A 27081-nucleotide genomic window follows, 5' to 3' on the forward strand; every position below is an offset into this window, starting at 1 on the left:
AGGCCTCACTGGGTTTTAGCAGGAGGTTTGTGTGGGGGCCAACTCAAACCGTTAGCATTCTCTGTCAGAGGGCTAATAAATATTGATCGACTAACTGAATTCTTTCAATTATTACAATTGTTAACAAGCAGCCACAAAAACACAATCATCCAGCTTGCACTTCAGGCTAGTGAAGTCCTGCTCTCTGTCCCTCGGTCACTGTGATTACAGCGGTCTGGGAAAGGCGACCCGAGACAGGAAGGGCCTTCTGGGACTCTGGAGGGTGTGAGCTGCTGGACTAGCCAGATGCTTCCATTCTTGTTCACATGATGACTGAGGGATACACTCAGTGTACCCAACAGCATGTCTTGAATACCTTAAAATCACAAAGTCTCTTTGGAAGAGCGCTTTACTGAGTAACAAACTCTCTGGTGCTGCTGGAGATGGAGCAAACTCAGGACTGTAGTGTGCGTGTCTGATTAGGGTCTTCACATGCAAAGCAACAGCCGCCCCTGGGGTTTGAATTCGGGTACACAAACTGTCCCTAGGATATGTGTACTTACTATGAAAGACGCATATATTTATACCGGGTTTTTTTTGGTGTTTTAAATAAATTCCCTATTCATTTAGCTACCAGGGGACTACCATTGAGTCTGAACCAGCATGTTAATCATTTTAAGTTTTTTAACTTCACTTTTTAAAATTGTGTAAAAAACATAATATGAAATTTGCCTGCCTAAATTTTAGAGTGCACGGGACAATATTGTTCAGTCTCTGTACCTTGTTTTGCACCAGGCTTCTGGAACTCTTTTACCTTGCATAGATAAAACTCTGTGCCTTTGAACAAGCACCTCCCCATTTCCCTCTGTCCACAGCTCCTGGCAGCTACCATTTTGCTCTCCTTTTCCATACATTTGGCTGTTCTGGGCACCTCATACAAAGGAACCATACCATATTTGTCCTTCTCTGACTGGCTCTTTTCTTTTTTTTAAGTTTTAATTTATTTAATCTTTACGTATTTTTTTCCCATTGCTATTTAGTCCCCTTACATTCTCTCCACCCATCAATCACTGTTGTCCATGACTGACTGGCTTATTTTACTTAATAGAATGTCTTCGAGGTTTTTTCATATATGACAGGATTTCTTTTTTCTTTTTTTAAGGCTGCATAATTTTCTATTGTATGTGCATATTACATTTTATTTATCCATATGTCTGTCAGTGGGCATTTTGGCTGTTGTGAATAATGCTGCAACAAACATGATAGCACAGACATTCCGTTCTCATTTCTTCGGGCTGCATATCCAGAAGTGGGGTTGCTGGATCCCAGAGTAGTTCTAGTTTTAATTCTGGGGGGAACCTCATGCTGTTTTCCGTAGCTGTTGTAATATTTCACATTCCCACCCACAGTGTATAAAGGTTCCAGTTTCTCATATTCTCATCAGCACTTGGGGTTTTTTTTCTTTTTTAAAAAATTTTTACAATGGCCATCCTGACAGGTGGTTTTAACTTGCATTTCCCTGATGATTAGTGCTGTTGAACATTTTTTAATGTATCGTTTGACAATTGTATGTCTTCTTTGGAAAAATATCTATTGAAGCCCTTTGCCCATTTTTAAATCAGGTTATTTGTTTTTGCTGTTACATTGTAGGAGTTTCTTATAAATTTTGCATATTAATCCCTTATCAGATATATGGTTTGCAAATATTTTTCCCATTCTGAAGGTTGTCTTTTCACACTGCTGATTCTTTCCTTCATTGTGCTTTTTAGTTTGATATGGTCTCACTGTTATGTTTTTTGCTTTTGTTGCCTTTGCTTTTGGTATCACATCCAGAAACTACATGTCTTAATCACAAGTCTGTCAGTGACTCTTCATCTAAATGACAAATATGCTACTTGGAGGTAAAATTTACTGAAAAACCCACACCTCAACTGTAACTCATTTTGCTCTATGAAGCACTTCTGCACATGCCGTCCCTTACTTTTCACACTGATTATGAGAGAAGCAGAAGTAAATCTCAGGGGCAGATGAGGTTCAGGCCCACGGCAAGATACAGTCAGGTCCCCCAGTGATGGCACAGCTGAGACCTTGACCCCGAACTTCTGGCTTGTCTTAGGAAATGATTTCTGTGAGGCCAGGTGTTGTCCTTACTTGCTCTGTGACCATGACCACATGACAGAATCTCTCAGGCCTCAGTTTTCTGCTCTGTAAAAATGGGTAAAATAGTTGCACCTTCTTCATAAAGATGTTGGAGGATTAAATATGAAAATACATGTATTGCTCTTAACATATCACCAGTAGATAGTAAACTTAAATGTTCATCATTGTCTTGATTCTAATTGATTAGAATGAGGGCAGAAGCCAGGGTTCTACCTGTGGAGAGGTGTGCTTTCCCTCTTGCCAAGCGGGCAAAACTTGCCTAACCCAGAAGTCAGATGGTACCCACTGTGGACTGCTGACTCAGGCTCTCCCAGGTCCCGGTAAAGGACCTGGAAATCAGTGATTTTAACAAGACTCCTGCAAAAGGAAAGAGAGAACACTTTTGTTTTTCTCCTTTACTCTCATATGACTCCCACACCACACTTCACTTGTGACACGTACTGGGTAGACTTTCCACACATCAAGCGATTCTCTAACACCAGCCTGACGCGCTGCAGTTCAGCTCAGTTCCGACATTCTCTATGCGCACACAGCATGGACCCGGGAGATTAAGGGCTCAGTTCCACAAGACTGCCCCTACTTTAGAAGCCGATTGCAAATCCCAGGTTGTCATCTTTACTTCTAACTGGCTAGTTATAAATCGGAGGTTCTTATGGCTCCCTCCTCAGGTTCCATCATTCGCTAGAACAGCTCAGAACTCAGAAACTGAGTTAGAACTCAGAAATGTTAGAACTCAGAAACTCTAACATTGACCAGTTTCCCTATGTTAAAGATTATGATAAAGGATATAATTGAACAGCCAGATAAAGAGATACAAAGGACAAGGTCTACAATGACCCTGCAAGCAGGAGCTTCTCTCTCTTGGGGTGCACCGCTCTCCCAGCACATGTGTTCACTGACCCAGAGGCTCTCTGAGCCCCATACTTAAGGGGTTTTTATGGAGACTTCATCATGTAGACAGGATTGATTATTAACTCAGTCTATAGCTTCTCTTCACTTCCCTGGAGGGGATGGTGGAATGGGGCTGAAAGTTCCAAGCTTTTAATCCTGGCTTGGTCTTTCTGGTTACCAGCCCTGTCTGTCTAGGAGCTCATCAAGAGTTGCTTCATTAGAACAAAAGACATTCCTACTACTCAGGGAATCCCAAGGAACTTAGGACCTCAGTCTCAGGAACTGAGATCAAAGACCAAATATTAGAATAAAAGATGCTCTTAGTGTTCTTATCACTGAGGAAATTGCAAGGGTTTGGGAGCTTCTGTGCCAGGGACCAAGGGCAGAGACCAATATATGTGTTTTCTATTATTTCACATGTCTCAAGAGATGCTTAGGATTAAACAAGGTTTAGAAATGCTGTCCTACTCAATACTGACTGCCACCCAAAGCTCTGGCCTGGCATGTGGTAGATCGTGATACTCCTGAGGCCAAGTGAGTGTCGGGAACAGGAAGACTGTTTCTTTGAGGCTTTGCCAGCTCATTGACAACTTTGCTGGGACTCCCTTTCTTAAAATTTGGGGTTTGTTTTAGCTTTAGTTTTTTTTTAATGCAAATTTTGCCAGCTCTCCATTATAAATGGTTGTTTTGAATTCTCAGGACATGGCCTATTTTTTAATCAGCCCAGTGTTATCTGGAAAACTAATACATATACTTTTTTCTCATCACCGATCACTGGTAAAAATGTTAAATATTCCCCACTGCAACTTTTACCTCTGCCTTCAAGCTGAATCTAAATCACTAGGTTTGACCTTTCAAGTAATTGTGTGCAGAAGAGGAACTGCAGCATGAACATATTTTGTGAGCTTATTTGATGACTGTGTCTCCCAGACAGGACCTGGGGCTGCCCCAAGAGGCATGATGGGTCTGTTGACTTGGCTCTGAAGGCACATCGCTGTTATGAAAGATGATACACATGGTTTGACAAGTCTTTCCCATGATTAAGCTCAGTTGCTTATCATGAGCTAATTTAGTATCTTTCAGTTCTAGTCTTTTCCCTGCAAGATCTGGCTCAGGGTTTTTTCCTGGTGTGAAAGCTAAGCAGACTGATCAATGGCTGGCTGCTGCTTTTTTCATTTGTTCTTCTCTTTAATGAGTGTTTAAGGGGAGCTGACCCCTTTCCTAACTGATCTCCCTGTCTGGTTCTAGGTCACCTCAAAGCCGTCACATGGCTGCTCCCAGAGTTATCTTTCTAAAACACTAATCTGACCCTGTCAGTCTGATGCTTAACATCTCTCTCTGCTCCTCAAGTATAAAGTCTCAGCTCTTTAGCTTGATGTACGTGGTCTTCCCACCACTTCTTTCTACTCTCAGCCTCACATGTTCTATTCTGGTAACACAGACTACTTCTCAGTTGTAGACATACTGTCTCTCTTTATCCCTCACCTCTGGGGACCTGTTTGGTGGCGAGGAGGAGGAGGTGTGCCCCCTCTGCCTGAGCACATAGGTAACCATGCTGCTTGCCTGAGCCTGGGCGTGGCTGGACCAACGAGGAACAGAGCACTTTGGCCTTTGTCCTCATCGTGGGCTTCTAGGTGCTGCTGCCTTTCGGTTCCATCTGCCAGCTTTCTCAGTTTGATGCCTCTGCCTTCATCCCTGAGATGAGGAGCGGGTCTCTGGAAGCTCTAGTTCCCCACGCCCCTACCCCTGCCCTGAGGTGCAGAGCCCTATCAGACCATGTGGTAGTGATCAAGAGGTCATTGTGGGGCCATACCCTGCAGACACTGGGCGCTTACTTCTGTGAGCAAGCTCTCTCATTATACATCTCAGCCGGTTTACAACATTATATGTGCTTTATATTTATATTCTGTCAACTGCTTCTTACTTTCTATCTCAAATGACTTTCTTCATATATAATTCTTTCTCTTCCATGTGAGCAATCTTTCTGTTGAACTAGAAATTGGGTTGCAATGTTGTGTGTGTGCATAGGGGAGAGGGGTCTCTGGAAGGCAAAGATCTCTGGACTCTTTTCCTCTGGAGCCCTAGAGGGCTCAGGAAGGACCGACACCTTCTCATCTGTGTGTTTCCTGACTGATATGGGTTCTGCATGTCCAGGAAGAGATAAAAAGTAGTGATGAATACAGCACAATTCCCCCCCTCAGAGAGCTTATGGTCAGTAAGAATCTAAAACAGATCATGAAACAACTAGAATCCTGAGACAGGTACTGTGAGATGGCAGAGGATGTGGAACTTGTCTATTTGGGGATGGAGGCTGGGGATCAGGGAAGCTGATCTTAAGAGACAACATTGAGCCGACTTCTGACTCGAGAATTTTTTTCAGAGGTATAGGAAGGGCAGGCTGAGCTAATGTCATCATGTGTTGAACCCTCCATGAGTTTTTCTCTTCACAAATGGGTATTACCATTTCTGTTTAACCAATGCGATTAATAGATACAAACTAAAGTTAAAGGATCGACAGCTCTCCAAGAGGTCCCGGGTCCTCCAGGCATGGAGGAGTGAATGAAAGAGTGCAGGTTCTATAATCTATAATGTACATGTTGGGCTCTGCTTTGGTTCCTTCATCTTTTTCAGGTCCTGTGTACCACTGAGACTGACAAATCTATGGATCGTCTCCCTGGATAAAAGTTCACATATGCACATAATATTTAGATTTTGGCTTCTAGGGGTTTTCCTCACAGAATCATGGACTCTGTGCCTTGAGGGAATCCTTAAAAGTCCCACAGAGCCAGCTGCTTAAATGATATTTAAGTCCTTCCCATGCTAGCCTGTCACATGTCGTTTAAACCCATTCTTGAAGAACTTCCAGAGTTGAGAACCTGTTGTTTTGGAAGCAACTCTTTCTTTCTTGGGTAGTCCTAACTCTTACATTCTTCCTTATACTAAACTGAAATTAGTTTCTTGATTTTTCTTTTCTGGCCCTGTCTGGAATGACCTGGAACAAGAGCAGGTCAACTATGTGTTCAATCCTCTCTTCTGACCTCTCTCACCCTCCCTGAATTTAAGGACTTTTATTTTGGGGTTTGGATCCTGAGGTTCCTGGAAAATCATTCTCCATATAATATGGAAATCTCTATCTAAGCATTTCCCATACTGTCTTCTGAGAATTTGCTTGAGCGAATCAATAAGTTTCTGCTGAATGAATGAATGAACTGTGCCAGGGTAAAATAAATCTGAGGAGTGCACATTGATTGGCTCTTCTAGGAGAGCCTTAATGCATATCAGCACATTGAAAGCACTGGTAAATCCTGCAGCACGGACTTTCTCGTAGCTCTGTTATCATTCAGGGCAGTAGGTGTTTGCTGGCATTGACTTGAGACTTGCTGTTTTGCAAGAGTTTTTACAGGAGAATAGGGCATGGATATTTTAAGGGAGCTAGTCATCTTCATATTAATTTTCTGTTTGTTTGTTTGTTTGCCCTATACAGCCTCTTGATTTTGAAACAGCAGCCGTTCATAACATTGTGTTCCAAGCGGAGAATCCTGAGCCCCTGGTGTCTGGTGTACGATACAATGCCAGCTCTTTTGCCGCATTCACTCTTTTTGTGACTGACGTGAATGAAGCACCTCAATTTTCCCAATTCGTATTCCAAGCAAAAGTCAGTGAAGATGTGGCTAAAGGCACTAAAGTGGGCAACGTGACTGCCAAGGATCCGGAAGGTTTGGACGTAAGGTAGAGAGCAGGGCTGGGCAACCCGAGCTGTGCTGTGACCAAGGCCACTGGGAGAGAAGGGCTGGGAGGGGCAGAGGAGCTGGCCTAACTCCAAGACTCTCTCCTAAAGGAGCAGCCAGCGATCTGAAGCCATATCCAATGTATGTGGTGAACTTGACCTTGGTTCCTGAAGGGGTCAATTCCTGGGGAGAAGAGGGAGGGAAAAAACAGTTTCAGGCAAATGGGAAGCTTGTTAAGTTCCATCTGGCCATTCACTGTAGTCCCACTGTGTGGGGGCGACTTTGCCTATAAGTCCCCCCATCTGCCACAGATGAAAGTGAAACTACCAAGACATGATACACTTGGGGAGGAGAGGTGGCCATTCTCTCAGAGGAGAAAGGCCAAGAGCCCCTTCCTCAATGGCTTTTATTGGGTTGTAATACACAGTAATATAGGCAGTAAGGATCAAACAGTAGATAACATTTCAAAGAAATTTGAGGGCTTAGTCTGAGTTGGTGTCTGTCAGGAAAGGGGGTTGCAGAAACTTTGGGAGATATACTTATTTCCTGCTCAGACCCTTAACATATGAACGAAAGCACTCTCAGCAAAGCAGCCTTCACAGGACTTTAAGGAATTCTTTCTTATGCCCAATTACCCTGGATCCCACTCTAGCCATCAAGAGGCTGCACTGCCTCCCCCATCATAGGTTTTCAGGCTTAAGTGGATTACAGCCAGGAAGCGCTTCTCCCACAGTACATGGGGACTCAGGCTATGTCAGAATAGCTGGGGGGCGAGGGTCCATCTCTCCCTCATTGTTGCAGCCCCCCGAGTCCTTCCATGATGGTCTCCCAAGTGATCGTGCCTGGCTTAGGTTGCCCCTCTCTCTGAGGAGTCTTACCCATCATGGACTACCTGACCATGTTTTGGGGGCAGGGGGAATAAGCAGAGGCAGTGTTTGCTACCAGAGATAAGCTTTATCTTCTTGTGGCTCGCATTCTGGAGGTCGCTTACTCATCCTTAGCCATGGGAGGCAGTTACAATTCCTGAAACCAGGCAGAGTGTTTCCCAGTACCACTGAGAGCTGGTAAGTTCAGGAGATGGAAATCTAAAGACAGGGCAGCCCAAACCTAGTTCCTGTGTCTAAACTAGTCCCAGAGGCTTGGGTTTGGGGAAGGGTTCCAGCCCAGCCCCTAAAGCAGACCGGAGGTCTAGATAGAGAGAATGAAGCAAAAGCCCAACTGGAAAGACTCAGCCACCTGACAAGTTTAAAGGAATCTTCTGGACGTAGAGTGTATAGGTTCCTTTGCTCTCTGGAGAGCAGATATGGGGCAAAAAGACTCATTCTATAGCATACCCCTGTGGGGGCTAGTGCTCAGGCTGAAGGGGTTAAACAAATGTATACATCTTTCCATCTTAGCAATTCTTGATCATTTTTTCAGTGTAATAGGATTCACACAAATTTGCCTTAAAAATGTACAGTGATATTGATTTGCTGATGAAATATATATGTGTGTGTGTATCTGCATCTGTATCTATAGCCTCTTTAACCTCTCTAAGGTTGCATAGTTAATGAGCCCAGAGTTAATGGACAGGACTTGAGCCCAGATCTCTTCCTTCTATTGTATAATAGCGCCACTGTCTAAGATATGACAAATATTTCGGCATGACGTAAACCAATGCATGTGATTATGGTGATAATTCCTTAAGTTTCTTTAAACATTCATGGGAAGTCTTGCCTTCTGAAGAGCTGCCATTTAGGTGCTCGGAATCAATTCTAAGACCTTTTTCTGACTGTCAAAAGGTAAAGTTATCGCCAGTGGTTTTACTCTTCTAGTTTACCCCTTCTCTAGTTTTGTAAAGAGGAAAAGGCCAGTGAGGGGCTATGCTGTTTGGTTTAGTGGAGATATACTTCATACCTACGACTCACAAATTCTGATGGGGGGGGCGCGTGTTTATAATTTCACAGCCATTTATTTTTTAGCAGATGCTTCTGCATCCTTCATGAGAATGCTACAAAAATTACTTGGGCTTCCTTGCCCGAGGCCAGGAAGCTTAGTTGGTTAGAGCGTCACCCTGATACACCAAGGTTGTAGGTTTATCCCAGGTCAGGCGCATACAAGAATGAACCAGTGAGTGCATAAATAAGTGTAAATGAGTGGAACAACAATCGATGTTTCTCTCTGTTTCTCTCCTTTCTGCTCTCTCTCTAAAAATCTATTTAAAAATTATTTTTAGAAAAATCAGTACTCATGGGCATGGACAACAGTGTGGTGATTGCCAAGGAGGGGAGTGAAGGGAGGGAGAGGAGGGTAAGGGCAGGGATAAATGGTGATGAGCAGAGACTTGACTTGGGGTGGTGAACACACAATACAGTGAATAGATGATGTGTTGCAGAAGCGTGTACTTGAAATCTGTATGATTCTGTTGACCAGTGTCATCCCAATAAATTTAATAAAAAGGAAAAAATTAAAAATCATTAGTCAAAAACAAGTGAATAAAAGTTTGACTTTATGAGTGGGAAAACAAATTCACTTAACAAAATTTCTCAGATAGATCAAGGAAAAGATATAGCTATTTCTCCATCTTTCTGCGTGAGCTTGTGCAATCTCTTCTGCTTAAGGCTGCCTCCTTTTTCTTACCTTAGTTAACACCTACTTCTTCGGAAAGACTGCTCTGAGTCCCATGAACCTCTCTGGGATTCCACTGGGCCCCTCCTATTGTCTTTGCCACATTTTATTGGAATTATCTATCTCTGTGTCTGTCTCCTCTATAGGCCTAAGAACCCCTTTTTGTAATCTCCTGTCTTGGTCAACCACCTGGTATTTGCTAGGCACTCAAGAGATGTTTATTGAATGAGCATTCACCTGGCCACCATCAGCCTCTGAGTATCCACATATTCACACAATGCCTCCACCACTAGGAGTTCAAGTTTTCTTAGGAGGGTGGTTTGCTAATCAGTTTAAATAGGTATTTCCAGATTGTTTTCATTGGAATTCTTGGATTGCCAGAAAGGTTAAACATTTCCCTCCCCACAGTTTGTGACTATACCCTTTCTAATAAAACAAGTACAGTTACCACTTTGTAAAGATGATCAAATCCTTGTTTTGAAGGTAGATGGTATACAAATAAAAGCATTAATAATGATCTTTTACATATTCCATGAGTATTATGCAAGGGATAGTGTTGACATAATAGCATAGTTATGCACAAACTACCTTCATGTTTTGCATTAAGTAATGTGGGCTTTCTTTTGCTCTTTTCACCTTATGAAGTTATTCACTGAGAAGCGACAGGAGAGGCTGGCTTAAAATTGACCCTGTCACTGGCGAGATCTTTAGTGCTGCTCCACTGGACAGAGAAGCTGAAAGTCTGTATCGGGTAAAAGTGGTGGCAACTGAAGTAGGTGAGCAAAAGAAAAAAAGTAACAAGTTATTAGGGGATATACATCAATAGAAATAGGAGGGAGGGAAAATGGGTGGGGAAGTTCACTGGGTCAGATTGTCAGACTATCTTATAGTAAGAGGACAAGAAGGGTACAGAGTGGAAGGAACTACTTCCTGATTTTGTTCAAGAGAATTACCTGTGCCCTGAGCACCTTCGGGGTTGTCCCTAGAGTCTGGCTAGGGTTCATGGATACTGCTCACTCTGGTTTCCTGAAGGGGCTACAGCTCTAGGGAGGTCCCCTTGTGCCTGCCGAACTACCCAGCTTCTCCAAAGTGGTTGGGGGGTTTCTCCTGAAGTGGGGTCGAACCACTGTCTGGCTGACCTATACCGTTACTTCCTCCTCTAGCCTTAAATCGCAACAGCTCAGAACTCATCCTTTTTGAAACAAAAGGCTTTATGTGATGTTCTCACTTTGAATCACCCGAGGAGCTTGCTCAGTACATGCTCTGGGAGTTCACCTACTGATTTTCATTCAGTTGGTTTGGGTGGCCCGGGGTATCTGTGTTTTGATGAAGTAAGGTGAACTTTGAAAAACACTTATTATTTAAATAAGACAATGATGTTTATCTTTATGTCACCTTTGCATCCCCTTTAATTTGGCTGTGGTGATACATTTCACCCACGGGTTCTAAGCGTGGCATTCCAGAGAATTAAAAAAATTAAAATTAAAATAAACTCACAGAAGTCGTATGCTTACTAGTGATAAGACTGGTGATTAAAGTATGGAGCTTCTTTGCATTTAAATGGAACTTCTCAACTTTGAGTCAGAATTCTGTTCATACAAAAAAAATGAGGATCGAACAAATTATGACTAAATATACCTACAGTGTTAGACCAAAACATAAACTTTCAGAATGTGTGCCCCAGGGTTGGGAGCTGGAATGGGGAGCATTTCAGCAGGTAGGAACCATAAAAATGTTACCCACATGTGAAAGATGAATGGAAACAAAGCACCACAGTCAGATGAAACCAACGAGGGTAGAAACGCAGAAGTGTGTGCCGAGTTTTGAAGGCACGTGTGTGAGTGGACCGGCCACGCCAAGGCAGGCCAGTCGCTGGGTCTCTCTTGCTTGTTTCTAGTTAGCACGTTCCACAATCACATTGTACACGTGTAGGTACATTCTCAATTTAACAGCTTTAACAGCTCCCAGTTAATCAGGAGGAAGCTTCTGGCTGGGCCTTCATGCTGTGCACTCCACTACGACACACTGTGGTAGTCAAACTTCACTTCCCATGCTTCCTAAAGACCGCTCACATTTAGCAGATTTATGAATGAAAACCAGGGTTCAAAACCCTGCTCCATTTTGCAGTTGTCCACCCTGAAATGGTGCAAATAGGTGAAACAGCCTCCAGAGCATAGTGGCTTTTCCTCCTTTGGTTAAGTGTGGTCAGGGGCATAGAAGACAGTTGAAAAGAAAAGCCAGGAAACAGAGTTCACTGGAATTGAAGCAGATTGGAGCCAGGAACTGTAGAAATGGTATCTGTGATTGAAGTCAGGGAGAATGCGAACAGTGTTTCTGCATTGTACTGACAGCCCCGTGTAAGCACTCGGTGTAATGACTTACTCCTCATACAGCGCTATGAGGTCAGTACTGTTATTGACCATATTTTATGGAACAGTTAAGTAGCTTGCTCATGTTCACGTAGTTACCAACTATTCAGGCTACCGAGTCCAAATGTTTCGTCACTCTTGTGTAGCCCTTCACTATTTTCTAAGAGCACTACTTGTAGGATCCTCACAAAACCATGTGTACTACAGCTCAAGACATGAGGCTTAGAGAACCTAACAAACATGCCTCAATCAGTGTTGGGGAGCAATCGAAGGTATGGGCTCTTAACAGCAGAGCTTCTGGGTTGGAAGCTTCTCTTGTGTATGACCTCGGGCAAGTCACAGAACTTCTCTGAGCCTCCGTCTTCTCATCTGTAAATGTAAATTACAGTCGTTTTGAAGTAATGTATATAAAATACCAGCACATGCATCTTAGGCATTATTATTAGTAAGACTATTTAACCAGGAAATGAAAACAGGTCTGATTCTAAAAGTTTGTTCCCTTTCTACTGCCCTCAATATACCCAACTACTTGAATTGTAATTAAAACAAAAAGAAAGAAAATATTCTCTCTTACTAAGAGGAAATGAGAGAGCTGTTACCCTGTTTTGATCACTCAATCCCTTAGGTGGATCCTCCCTGAGCAGCACAGCGGATTTCCACCTGACCCTCACGGATGTGAATGACAACCCCCCTCGGCTGGTGAAGGAGTACACAGGCTTGTCCTTCTGCTATCCTCTCAGACAGCCCGGAAGTCTCATTTTTGAGGCTACAGATGATGATCAGTGGTCATTTCGGGGTCCACAGTTTACATTTTCCCTTGGCAGTGAAATCTTACAAAAAGACTGGGAGGTTTCCAAAATCAATGGTGAGTTGTCCAAAGTACATTGAAGAAAACGCTGTTGGTTGATGAAATTAGTTTTTATTTGCCTTGATGTACTTGCAGCGTTCAGTGCAGCATCTTTCTCCCATGGTCCAGGAAGGAACATCACACTTTGGGAACTTGCACAGGGTGGCTCTTGTATCCTGTAACATTGCAAACCCCATCATCAGTTCTCTCTCTTTTTGAGATTCCATAAATCTTCAATTATATCCATCAACGTTGGATCTTAACCAGTCTGCTGTTCCTGGGATAAAGTCTACTTGGTTGTGAAATATGATAATTTTTAATATTGTTGGATTTGACTTGATAAAATTTTAAGAATTTTTACATCTATATTCATGAGACATATTAGTCTACATTTTTCTCTTTTTTGTAGTGTCTTTGTGTGGCTTTGATGTCAGAGTACTGCTAACCTCATAGAATGAGTGAAAATGTGTTGTACCTCTTCAGTTATTTGGAAGAGTTTGTGTAAAATTGCTTTTATTTCTTCCTTAAAGTTTGAAGCCATGTGGACCTGGAGATTTCTTTGTAGGAAGTTTCATCAACAAATACAACTTCTTAATAGATATAGGGCTATTCAAATTATAGATTTCTTCTTGGTTGAGCTCATAGTTTTTATCTTTCATATAATTTTCTATTTTACTTGATTTGTCTAATTTATTGGCACATGTTATTTATAATATTATTTTATTATCCTCTAATATCTGCAGACTATGTAGTGATATCACCTCATTCTGATGTTGGAAAATAATGTCTCTTCTTTTTTTTCTTGATTAGTCTGGTGAGAGATTATTAATTTTACTGATACTCTCAAAGAACCAGCTTTAGATTTCATTGCTTTTATTCTTTATTTTGTGTTCATTGATCAGATACATATTATTTCCTTTCTTTTTCTTATGCTATATTTAATTTGTTCTTGTTCTATTTTCATTTTGGTGGAAGCTGATAATTAATTTGAGAACTTTTTTTCTGTTAATGTAGGCATTTGGTGCTATAAATTTATCTTTTATTATCTCTTTAACTGCATTCCACAAAGTTAGATGTATTGTTTTCATTTTCATTCAGTTCAAAATACTTCATAATTTTTCTTTAGATTTCTTCTGTGACCTATGAGTTATTTAGAAGTATGTTATTTACTTTCCAAATACCTATATGTTTTTAACTTAATTCTATAGTGACCAGAGGACATTTGACTAGAATACTTTTCAATTTATTGAAACTTTTTTCTTTCAGTACTTTAAAGATATTTCTCTACTGTGTCCTGGATTGCATTTTTTTTGTTTCTTTGAATGTAATGTATCTTTTTTTTTTCCTGAATGCTTTTAAGATTTTTCTCTAAATTACTAGCTTTAAGCAATTTGATTATTATGCTTTGTCATAGTTCTGATTTTCTTTTCCCTGCAATTTGCTGGTCTTCTTGGATTGAGGATTTAGTTTTTATTAACTTTGAAAAAAATAGCAATTATTTGTTTAATGGCAACTTTATAAAACATCACTACTTGGAATAATGGTAGCTGACTATATTTAGTATTTGTTTTTACAGAGAAGTCATGAATTGAGGACTTGAAAAATGCTTTAGCCCTTTTTGACATTTTGGTAGGTACAGATGGAGCGGTGATACTTCAGATTGTTTAACTCCTATCTAACCATTTCCCAGTCACCCTTAGTATGTGATATGGAGATGAGCTTTATTGCTGCTGATCCAGGGTCTGAAGTTGTGTTCCTTGTCATTTATTTTACCCCTATCATGACAGGAACTCATGCCAAACTCTCCACCAAGCACACAAGCTTCCAAGAGAGAGTGTATAACATCCCAATCCGCATCAACGATGGTGGCCGGCCACCCTTGGAAAGGAAAGTCTCTTTACCAGGTAGGTATTTTGCTGCAGGCAATTTGAGGTATTATCATGGATAGTTTGAAAGAATTCTTATCTTTGATTCCTCAGTTCACTTAAAAATGTAAACTACCAAATATGGTTCTGTTTTCAGTTACTTTCTGCACGTGCACGGAAGGAAGTTGTTTCCGGCCCGCAGGTCGCCAGGCCGGGATGCCTACTGTGGGCATGGCAGTTGGCATACTCCTGACCACGTTTTTGGTCATTGGTGAGTGGAATATCTCAGATTCCAGGATTTCTGTCCTGGTCCTCAGAAACATCAGCTCACCTAATGGTCTGTCTTAATGGGCTGCTGTGGTGGCTTCTCCAATGGCAACCTAGACAATAGCCAAGAACATAGATCACCTGTAAACTATATCAAACTTTCCTGGTTGGGAGATACTGTTTTAGTACCACCATCCACCTCTCATTGCCTGGTGGGTTACTTTGGGAAATATTATAACATAAGAGGCTTGAAAACTATATTCTATGCCTAGTTGCTAAGCATTCATGATACAGGAGAGGTGCAGTAGCAGTGCCCCTGTCAGGCACTGTGTGTGGTCTGCAGAGTACGGTGGTGGGCAAGACACACCAGAACCTAACTCACAGGGCTCAGGACGTAGTCTGCCATGTTGGAACAGGGAGCAGGTAGCCTTCCAGGGGAGATGTTGACGTACCTGAAATGTGGCAGAACTTCCCTTTGTATCTGTCCATGACTGTGGACCATAAATCTTTATTAAACCACAATCATCCCACTACATTATAGGTTTTATTCAGCCTTGGCCCCTGGTCTGGCTAAGCAGCACAGCCCCTGTGCTAGCTGTCTGCTTTTTTTGTGAACATCTCAGTGCCTACTACAGTGCTTACTTTCTTACAATTGTTGTACTCACCACAAGTTAAGTTTTATAAATAAATACTTCATCAATTCATGTGTACCTGAGTGTAGGGGTATATACAGGTTCACATCCTTTCTTTTTTAAAAAGAAAGGCTGAGATTATTTCAAGTATTCTTAATCTTTCTCTCAACATCTGATCTTTTCTGCCATGATCCAATCTGTCACACTGGACTCTGATTCACAGCACTAAAGGGCATCTCATTTCCTTACACCTGTCCATTCAAACTCCTCATTATTATGACATGGAAGGGCCTTCATGACGTGGCCATTACCCATCTTAACATCTACGTGGTGACCATCATTTCTCCCCGAGGACATCTGGTGCACACCTTTCATACCAGCTGAACTAGCATTTGAGGTCCCACTCGGTTACCAAGATCCCCTCTATCTCTATGCCTTTTCTTATTCTAACTGACCTCCCTTCTTGAAAGGATTTTCGAGGTTATGCTCCAAACAGCTGTTTACTAATATGACCATTTAATCTCATAATTTTGCTACAGGTTAAAGATTGGGTGAGTTTTGTGATATAGAGAGACAGAAGTAATAGAATCTCATTATTTCATATTTCTTTGTCAAAATACGGTTGAGATTAATGCAAGGTTCTTTTTTTAAAATAACTATAGAATAAAGGTTTATTATAGTATAGTTGTCATACAATATTATGTGAATTTAAGGTGTACGATTTGGTTATTCAATAATTATATACCTTACAAAGTGACCACTGTAATAAATCTAGTAACCATCTGTCATCGTGCAAAGTTCTTACAATACTAGTGACTATATTCCCCATGCTGTACATTACATCCCTGTGACTTACTTATTTTATAACTGGGAAGTTGCACCTCTTATTCTTTACCTTTTTTTTCCCATCTACCCATGCTCCTATCCTCTGGCAACCAACAGTTTGTTCTCTATATCTGTAAGTCTGTTTCTGTTTTGTTTGTTCATTTGTTTTGTTGTTAGATTCCACATGTAAGTGAAGACATAGTGTTTGTTGCCATTTTGTTAGTTGTTTTCTAGTTGTATTTGAAGTTCTTCTCTGTTCCTTTCTTTTTCTTGTGCTTCCACCCCTTGTGATTCGATGAGTTTCTTTAGTGTTATTTTTAGATTTCTTTCTCTATTTTTTTGTGTATCTATTCTTAGGGGTTTGGTTTTTGGTTGCCACGAGACTCATATATAACAGCCTATGTATGTAGCAGTCTATTTTAAGTAGATGATTGCTTAAGTTCAAATGCATTCCAAAAGCATTACATTTCTACCCTCCCCCCATTTTATGTTTATACATTATGTGTGTTTGTATGTTTTTATCTCTTAATGAATTATTATTAATATAAATGATTTTACTACTTTTGGTTTTTAATCCTCATATTGGCTTTGTAAGTGGGTGATCAACTACTTTTACTACATGTTTGCCTTTGCCGACGAGATTTTTCCTTTCATGTATCTTCTCGTATCTAGTGTTGGCCTTTTCCTTTCCTGCTCAAAGAAGTTTCTTTAATATTTCTTGTAATGCTGATTTTATGGGAGTTCCCCTGTATGTAACTTTTTTTCTCTTGCTACTTTTAAGATGTTTCTGTTTGTGTCTAACTTTTGAAATTTTAATTATGATGTATCTTGGCGTGGGTTTCTTTGGGTTCATTATGTTTGGGACTCTCTGTGCTTCCTGTACTTGGATATCTGTTTCCATTGCCAGGTTAATGAAGTTTTCAGCCATTATTTCTTTACATAAGTATTTTGTCCTTTCTCGTTTTCTTCTCTTTCTGGGACCTCTGTAACACAAATATTAATAAACCTGATATTGTCTCAGAGATCTGTTATACTCTCCTGATATTTTTTATTCTTTTTTCTTTTTGCTGTTTTGATTAGATGATTTTCACTACTCTGACTTCCATAGCACTTATCTGTTTTTTTGCATCAGCTCATCTGCTGTTGATTCCTTCTAGTGTGTTTTTCATTTCAGTTATTGTATTCTTCAGTTCTGATTGGTTCTTTTTTATAGTTTCCATCTTTTTGTTGAAGTCCTCTCTGTGTTCATCCATACTTCTCCTGAGTTCAGTGAGCACCTTCATGATCTTTACTTTGAACTCTTTATCTGAGAGATTGCTTATCTTCATTTCATTGAGTTCTTTTTCTGGTTTGTTGTTCTTGTTTGGAATATATTCCTCTGTCTCCTTATTTTGCCTAAGTCTCTGTCTTTGTTCTACACATTAGGTAGGTCAGCTGTGTCTTGCAGTGTCAAGAGTGCCCTTGTATAGAAGTTTTCCCATGAGGCCCAGTGGCACAATCCCTCCTGGCACCAGAGCCAGGGACTCCTGGGGTATCACCTGTGGGCTGCGTGCACCCTCCTGCTGTGGTTGTGCCATTCCTGTGTAGGCATGCTGTTGGTCAGGGCTAGCCACTGGCCTTGCTGGCTGCCAGGCCCAGCCACAATTGTCATGAGTGCACTGGTATGTTGGAGAGACCCCTGGCTCCACTGGCTGTGACGTTCAGTCACAACTACTGCTGATGCACTGGTGTGCCATGTGGCTGTGAGGCCCAGCCTCTACCCACTTTTTTGGGTGCATTGGTGTGGGGGGACTGGCTCACCAGATTGAAGAGACTGCACGGCCACCAGAGGTGACCTACCAGAGTCCTTGCTTTAAATTTCTTGATGGATCTCTGAGCATCCAGTCTTTTCTGTCGCAATCCTCCTGTGAACTTATTGCCGAGTTAATTTTTTAAAAAATAACTCCCTTTTCCATATTGGTCTCTGATTTATAGTATACATTTAGGGCCAAAATGCACAGTGTAATCTTGTAGCAGTTCAGGGACGGAAGAAATCTGAAAGATTAGGTGGTCTACTGAAACTGGAACCATGAGGGAGGTGCCAAGAAAATGTGATATTTGATGTGAACACAGTGAAAATAGGCTTAGGTATGTGAACAGGTCTGAGAACAGCTTTCTGGTTCTTCTGGTTAGACTATTTCTTTTACAGAAAGGGACAAAGGTCTGGAATCAATATTTATTGACTATGTACACAATTCGGGAATTTTGTCAGATAATCACACACTTAGTTTTCAGAGGAATGCAGGCATTAAGTTCTATTTTCCTTGTCAGAGACCAAGAAATAGCCACAAGCTTAGAATGATTTGAGACTTGGTGCGAACTTACTAGCAATAAGATAAGTGATAAGCTTACTTCTCCAAGAAGGCCAAGCCCTAGAATCCCTTATTCACCAGGACAACGAAACTTGGTTGAACCACAAACAAAAATGAAATTGTATGAGTCATTTTTTCCTACCACGGTGCTACTTTCTACATGAATGTGACAGTATATTTTAAAATTCCATCTGTTTGACCCTGAGTTTTCTGTTTCAGGTATAATTTTAGCATTTGCGTTTATCCAAATGAAGAAGAATAAAGGCAAAGACAATGTTGAAAGTGCTCAGGCATCTGAAGTCGATCCTCTGAGAACATGAATTTGAAAAAGAATGTTGATGTTTATGTACCAAGTGCTATTTCAGTAACACAACCATTTAATCCATAATTTTGCTTTTCATCCAACACGTGCATCGTAATTTTTTATTGATATACCTTCTTGCCTTTTAATATTTTATTACTTTTAGTTATTTTGTGTGCAATAAACATTAGAGATAGTTTCCATTTTCCCATGATACTTTTCTCCTCTGCAACAGTCTTAGCTATTTATGCCAAAACAAAATATATACGTTTTTTCCCCTTTAGGGAAAGATGCGATGATGAAATCATCTATGCATTTTTTCTTCATCGAGGAGATTTATCAGTCACCCACCACAGAACTTCCTGAATTCCATTTATACTTTTTATCCATCCCGTGTCTCACTCCTGTCTCCTTCAGTATTTCACAAATTAAAAAATAATTGTTGGAGAAAAGACAAAGTAAAGTATTATTAAAAATTACAAGAGGAGCCTTACCCCTTAGTTTGAACAGAAACTTTGGTGTCATTTTAGCCTTTCTTAGTGAAGTGTGACTTATGTTGCTCTTCATTTGAGGATTTTCCACTTGGGAATGTCACAAGCTCACCACAGGCCACATGGAGCCCTCCACAGAGACAGTCACTGACAGGGTTTACACAGTTCCTACTACACTTACATACTTACATGCTGCGCATGTTTTCTTTATGTGTATATTAATGGAGTTTTGGTTATTGTATATTTAATGTATTGTGGAAAAGGAGAAAGCATGAGAGAAACAGTGACAAAAATCAAGATTAAATGTTGGCTGTGGTTGTTTTTATTTTCCCGAATCTCTTTTGTTCTCCTTCCTGGTTCTTTGCAATTGTTGAGTCAAGGGCTGGATGACAATGGTTACCTATTATTTACCAAAATTGTCTTCCATGTGGAATTAGCCAAGAGGAGGGGTCTACAATGAAATAAAAATGCACTGATCACATGACCATGGATTGAAGGGTTTAGAGCATATACACTAGGAACCTTTTTTTTTTAAAATTTAAATAAGAGCCTTTGAGATTTGGAAGCATTTCCAGGCCTGGAGCTGTTGTATAACTCCCAAACTGAGCCTGGAAAGCATTCAACATTACATAACCTCTCAGAATTTTCAAGAATTTTTTGAGCAGCACTCATATCTGAAAAGTTGCTCTTATAATGATGGCTGAAAGCAGGCCACAGTGGTATATATATATATTTTATAAATAAAGCTCTTTATGGGCTTTTATTATATTTTTTAAGTCAAAAAAGCAAAACAAAAGAAAAATATTTAAATTGTTTTTAAGAGTTTGGTATTGCTTTCTTTGATTTCATGGCTCAAACACTTTTTTACCTCTATTTTTTTTCTCACATGAGGCCATTGGAAGTCTGATAATGGGTAATATTCTCTCCTGTATCACCACACATCAAAAGACAAAACAAAAGAAAACAAAATCTAAGAGCACCAAAAGAAAACTTCCTTCACAAATTATACCTCGACCTAAGGAATAGCCTAACATCCTCAGCAGCTTCTATAGGTATTTTGCTTGTGTGTTATTGACCACGAGTGACTGTGACCTGACATTTAGGTCACAGAAATTGCATTATTGCTTGCCCTGCTTATTTTCAAGAAGTCATATAATCATTACTTAAAGACCAAGGCAGACTCCAGGAAAGTCTGCTGAGGTGGCTCAAGAGGTCTCTCCGGCCCCCACTTAACGTCGTCTTCTCTGGGCCAACTTGTATCTCCTAATAAGAGGCTGATCACATAGAACCTTTTCATCTAAAGTCACTGATTAGAATTCATACTTCTTGTTCTATTTCTCCCTTGGGTGGGCTGGGCCCTTCCTCTCAACCTTCTTTCCCTCCCATGACCACATCCTACCCATTCTTCAGGTCTTAAAGACCAGTTTAAATACTGGTCCCTCTAGGAAGCCCTCTCCAATCTCCTACAGGAGACCAGCCCACTGCCTCATGTAAACTTTCACACTGTGGTGAGGAAAATAGTTTGTCAGGCTGGGATTCATTCTCTCTTCTGGTAGGAGCACTTGTATTTGCCACTGGGTGACATCTCACCCTTTGGCTCGTCTGCACAGCATGGGTAGAGCCAACCCCCTCTTTTTCTCCATCCCTCAGCTCTCAAGATGGAACTTTAACTCAGCGAGACTCACTTCTAGAACTTTATTTACAACTTTAGGAAAAGAGCGCTCTTTACATTGCATTTGCTAAACTAGTAAGAAGTCGGCTTAGATCAACCTAGTCATGGCAAGAGGTGAGCCTGTCCCAGAATGAGGACCACAAAGAATCAAGATATCAGAGGAGAGATTTATAAGATGTGATTCTTATCTGGATTCAACTGTGTCTAGCTAGACTTTTCCACCCTGTGAGTCACTGCATTCTTTTTTTATTTAAAGCTCAATGGATTTTTGTCCCTGGTAACCAAAAGAGTAGATTTTTTTTTACCTTGCTCATAGCCCTTCTCAGGTTCTACGATTAGTGCCCATTTGATCTCCCCAGCTGGTCTGGGACTTCTCAGTATCTTCTCAATGTTAGTTATGGTTAAAGTTAGAGTTAGGATTAAGGTTGAGTTTATGATAAGGTTTAGGGTTACAGCTGGTTTTGAGAGTAGGCTTTAGATATAAATTAGGGTAATGTTAGGGTTAGTGTTGGGTTAAGGGTAAGGGATGGGATTAGGTCTAGGGTTAGTGTTAGGTTTCGAGTTATGTTTAGGCTTAGGGTTTGAATTAGAGTGAGGTGTAGTGTTAGTTTAAGGTTAGGGTTAGGCTTGGGGACAAAAATGAATCCTCTCAATGCCACTATGACAACTTTTGGCTCATAATAATGAGCTCCCCCATAATTTTCGGAAGAATGAATAAAAGAGGAATCTCATTTATTTTGGCCAATTATTCTGTTGCCGTTTAAGGGCCACCCATTTGATGAAATTGGAGCTAAGTCATTCTTTCTGTTCATGTACAGTAACTCCAGGGTTTCTCAAAGTCGCACTTCACCGCCTTCCGTTCCCTGCATTTCCCTGCACACAAACCCTGGTGCCTCACTCAAACCTCCTCCCGGCTGTCTGAAGTGGCACCTGAGGCCTGTGCGTGACAAAGCCCCCAGACTTTCTGGATGGTTAAAAAATAGCTGTGAGACTGAGCGAGTGTCAGGGGTGGGGTTGGCAGGAGTAGGTAGGAACTCCTTTGAGAAGCTATGCGAAAGTCTCAGTAAATCAAGAGTGGAGAGTGCAGGGTGTCAGTCCTGGCAGGGCGTAGATAACCCACGGGCAGGAAGCTGAGGCTACCTCTGAGATACCTAATGCATGAGGGGAACAATTTATTTCAACGCTATATGCGTCATAGAAGCTTGTTAAACTTGGAACCTGAAAAGTTACCTCCAAAGATAAAACATCTTACAATTCAACTTGGAAAAACCATTTAAATTATTTTCATAGTTCAGTGGCATTAAGTGCCTTCACATTGTCAGGCAGCCATCACCACCATCCTTTTCCAGAACTTTCTCAGCTTCCCAAATGAAACCCTACCCAGTAAACAGCAACCTCCCACTCCCTCCCCCAGCCCCTGGTAACCCCAGTTTGAACTGCCCGTATGAATTTGAACATTCTGAACACCTCATGTAAATGGAATCTTACAATGTTTGTTCATCCTATCAGTGTTTTAAAATTGGTTTTAAAACAGTGTCTGAGAGAGAAAAAGAGCAGCAACCCAGCCTGGAAGTTGCCTTGAGAGGAGACTATTTCAAAGCCAACGCTGTTTTTCATTTTCTCTGCACTCATGTGTGTTGCACATGCTGTACGTGCTGAAATGCACATTCTACACACATGTGAAGACATCTACACAGCATATGCACAGTGCACGTGTGTTCCCCAAACAGCACACACTGGCGCCGCTCCCACATTCCCCCTCAGATGTTGAATGACCGCTGTCTCAACAGACGTGTGTTAGAATCACCTGTCGGGGAGGCAGTTAAACAGACTCATTCTAGGGTCCCACCCACAACTGAATTAGTGTCTCTAGGTCGAGTTCCCTAGCTTTAGAATTTCAAGAAATCCCTACAAGTGATCCTAACGTACAACACAGCTAAGAACTCTTGTTCCAGACAATCCTGCAGAGCCAAGTGAGTACCAGGCCGCTGTGGAATATGATTCGTTTCAGGATGTGAATCAGCATGCTCCTTCAGCAACATCAGCTCCCCATCCTCCCAACTGCCTGAGCATCCTTCACCCTAACGGGTCCTGCCCAGACCCCTGCCCAGATGTACACATGGACCATGGACCAGAGCTCAGGAAATGGGCAGGGGCCCACTGTCAGCAGCCACTCTGCTGCTCACACGCGTCCTTCAATGAAGTGCAGCCTGGTGGGTCCAGACCCGGCCAACTCTGCCACCAGGCTGGAACCTGTGAACTCCAGCCGTGAAGCTGAGAAGAAAGCAGCTGGTTACTCCTGCAGGGCAGCAGCCCCCCTGGTAAGCCAGAGATGAGCAATGAGCAGCGATCCTTCACTTTTTATCACAAATGCATCTCTCAAAATTACTCTAAAAATACGTGCCATGTAAAGCACAATCGCTGACTTGTGCTTGTACTTGGAGAGCTGGCTATTTAAAAATATTATTGATAATGTAAAAAACAAAAAAAAATTTTATAATACAAACAATTCACGTTTTATTGTTTTTTCTTTTATATACTAGCATGATACATGTTCCATGTGACATTTCAAAACGATGTTCTTAGTATGTGCTGTATGTTAGTCATTTGGAAGCCCCCCAGCCCTTAAGACACGGAGGATGGCCTCCCAAGATGGTAGGTAATTCTAAAGGCTAAGGGGCTGCCCTGGGGTCCAAGACTAAAAATGCCTACACTGAAGCACCAGACATACTTGAGGCCTCCCCGAGCTATTTGTCTCTAACTGTCATCGGTTTCTTCGGACCGAAGCTAAAGCCTGCCCTTTCTTCATGTGATCCTTGTCCTGGGAGAGCCCACCGGGTGGGCAGTGAGGCGGGCGGGGCAGGTGAAGAAGGGGCAGCTATAGAAACAAGTGCTCATGTGACTCAGAACCAGCATTCTCATTTTTTCCTTTGCAAGAGCTGAGCTGATGTGCAAGTCCCAGATCTGGAAGGCTACATTTGGAAGGAGAAGGGGGTGTACACATGAAAGGTGGGTATAAAAATAGCACGGTGTTTACCCAGCATTTTTTTTTCATTAACTCTCTCGAATTAACCACAGGACTGGGAGGAAACAGTGTATTTTTGGTAACAGAAATTACAACGGGGCCCCTTTGGCTTCTGACCAAGGAAAGATCTGCCTTTGGAGGCAGAATGTTCTGTGGCTGTGCTCAGGCACAACTGCAGTCAGGCCTGGCCTTGGTTGGTAGTGGGCGCGAAGAGCCAGGAAAAACATCCCCAAGTGGCCAGGTCCACTGTGGGGCAGGAAGGGACAGGCCCTGCCTGAGGTTCCCCACTGAGTTTGGCTTTCTGCTGTGGGATCTCAGACAGTCTTCCTGTGGCCTGTTATGGGAAAGGGATCTCCTTGAATTAGCAAGTGCAGCCTGGTGCTTGGCTCCCTGGAATTCTGGCACAGTGTGTGGCAAACTGGGCACTGGGGTGAGGCTCCCACCAGGTTGAAATTCTTCCCGGGCTGTCCCACATGCTCTTAGCTCAGCTGCTTCTCCTCTCGCAGCTGATGCTTGTCCAGGCAGGAAACAGGGAAGTGTTGTTTGTGTCCACGTGACCACTGGTGTGTTTTCTAGGATTCCCCCAGGCAGTGGAGGCAAAGACAGATTTAGACAAGGAAGAGATTTATGGGAGGAAAGACCTGTGAGGGATCCAGGCAAGCCCTGAGCCACAGTGGAAGTTCGATAGCTGCTAAGCAGAGAAGGAAGGAAGGAGGATCGCTAGGAAGAGTCTCAGGCCGTCTTCTAGCTCTGAGAAAGTCTGGGCCGGGCCCCAAAGCAAAGGTTGTTTGTTGGAGGAGCCCGTATTGGGCAGGAAACAGCAGGTGCAGAACCCCAGCTGCACTCGGTCTCCGGCTGGGCCATGACCCAGGAGGAGAGGGCGATTGGCTGGCTCCACTGGCAGGGTCTCGAGAAGTCGGATCTGAGCCGTGGCTGTCATAGTTTGCTCTTTGATGTACTTGTCAGACGTTTATGGGGCCCCACCTTGGCCAGATTTTGAGTTGGCTGCTGGGAACACAGATAACAATATCTAATGATTCTAAAAGGTTTCCAATGTGTCAGGCAGTCTTCTAAATGCCTTACAATGTATTGTCATTGAATCCTTGCAACAACTGTATGAAGGAGATACAATTATTCATATGGCTATTGCTCAGATCAGAAACTGTGATAAAGGGTGAGTGTGTGACGTGCTGAAGGTCACATGCATCAAGTATGAAGGCGGGGAACATGCATGCTGCTGCCTGAGGGGCTGGCGCCCAGCTGCCCCTTGGAGTTTCTCCAAATAGAGAAGGGGAGGGTGGAATTGGGACACTCTGAGTATTTTCAGGGCCATGAGTGGTAATGCTAATAATAATAGACCAGTAGATCATCACTTATTAAGTGCTCGCCATGTGCCGGGAACTGTGTTATGGTCTTTTCATGTGTCATTCCATTTACTACTCACAGAAACCCTATGAAAAAGCATTCTGTTTAGGCCCATTTTACGGGAAAGGAACCTGAAGCTCAGGAGGTGAACTGATTCACCCTGCAGTGAACAGAGAGTGGATAATGAGCCAGGGTGGGAATCTCCGCAGCCTGGCTCCCAACTCCCAGATTTGACCCGCCCTGCTAGACCACCTCTCAGAAGTGAATTAGTTTGTTAGCACTGTGTTATATAATTAAAATTTGCTAAGAGAGTAGAACTTCTGTGCCGGGGTCCAGCCTCGGCAGGCTTCAGATTCTCCAAAGGATGGACGGCGCAGGAGACGAATGGTTAGACACCCGGTTGGATGCCAGAGAACAGCCAGCCTCTGTGGGTCTGAACGAACTCCCAGAGTTTGATTTAAGCTTTATTTTTATAGAGATTGATACATAACATTAAAGGAGCAGGTGCACGGCATGAAGTTATGTTAAACAAAGGTTAGTTTGACCAGGAGAGTCATTAGTCAGACAATTAGAGCTAGCTATGTGAATAGAGCTTTTGATGTCCTGCTTTTCTTATCTGTCTAATTCTATTCCAGTCCAAGATAGAGGAGGGGCTATTACTCTAACAACTTTTAGATATTCAGGGGCTACCTCATAAGAGGGGACTTTGTTCTCTGGCCAAGAAATTTTTTTATATAACTTGAGTGGAATTATGCAGATCATTAGACCTGAAACACAGCTGTCTAAAAATCCCACCACTTATTAATCTCAAAAACAAACACGCAGGGAGAGATAGACAGGAAGTCCAGCCACAGTTGCCTCTGCTGTGCAGATGCATCTCATCCGTCCCGACTGTGTCAAGGGATGGCTGCTGGTCAGCTCCCGACACTTACGCATTCTCACATACGAAAAAAGGTAAATGTGTGAGATGATGGATGTGTTCATTAACTGGATGGGGGAATCTTTTCACAATGAATATGTGTATCAAATCATCACATTGTACATGTTAAATATTTTACCATTGTATTTGTCAATCATACCTAAATGACGCTGAAAAACGCCATCTCCTCCACTGAGCTCTCCATTTCCTGGGAAAAGCGTGAATGAGGGCTGAACACGGTGAAACACAAAAATTGAAGGGAGACCTTTGAGAATCTCAACTGTGAACCTGGAGGACTCCTGGGTGGGAGGTCCTGGAAGTATCAGTGTGAGACAGGGACCTCTTGGCTGTTTCAACCCTGGTATTTGCTGAAAGTTTACTCTGAACAAAGGTGTGTGCTGGGCCTCCAGGGGACTACTGAGGGAAGCCCTGGGCTGAGCTCCAGATGTGGACTGAATGAAGTAGAACACCGGGTCCCTTCTCAGGCCTGCCTGATCGGGCCCCTGTTTTCTCTGACCTCCTCTCCGGCCTCCTCTTCCTTGCTTACCATGCTTCAGTCACTCGGACCACCTGCCACGTCCTTGAGGAGGCGGAACTCCTTCTGCTTCCACTCCTTTGCACGCCCATTTACCTGGTGCATCCTCCTGCTCCAGCCCCTTCCGTGTGACTGGCTTTTCCTCTTCCCTCTCAGTGTAAAGGCTGCCTCCTCCGAGATGTTCCACCTGTTATTTTCTCTGCCCCTCGTGGCACCTATTAATTTCCTTCCTAGCACTTTTCATAGTGTGTA

At 42.3% G+C, this 27081-nt stretch overlaps 1 protein-coding gene across 3 annotated transcripts in view; it reads left to right on the forward strand.

The window, feature by feature from the left end:
* Positions 1-19648, forward strand: part of CDH17 (cadherin 17) — a 79687-nt gene extending 60039 nt beyond the window's left edge. For all 3 annotated transcript variants that reach the window (XM_037131151.2, XM_053661238.1, XM_037131150.2), the window contains exons 13-18: positions 6515-6759; positions 10011-10141; positions 12360-12599; positions 14369-14485; positions 14604-14717; positions 18741-19648. In XM_037131151.2, coding sequence (XP_036987046.2) covers positions 6515-6759; positions 10011-10141; positions 12360-12599; positions 14369-14485; positions 14604-14717; positions 18741-18841 — 948 coding nt within the window. In that variant the 3' untranslated portion in view covers positions 18842-19648. The remainder of the gene's footprint in view (positions 1-6514; positions 6760-10010; positions 10142-12359; positions 12600-14368; positions 14486-14603; positions 14718-18740) is intronic.
* Positions 19649-27081: the final 7433 nt, after the last annotated feature.

Source organism: Artibeus jamaicensis, unplaced genomic scaffold, assembly GCF_021234435.1.
Source record: "Artibeus jamaicensis isolate MK-2021 breed Jamaican fruit bat unplaced genomic scaffold, CSHL_Jam_final scaffold_916, whole genome shotgun sequence".
NCBI lineage: Eukaryota > Metazoa > Chordata > Mammalia > Chiroptera > Phyllostomidae > Artibeus > Artibeus jamaicensis.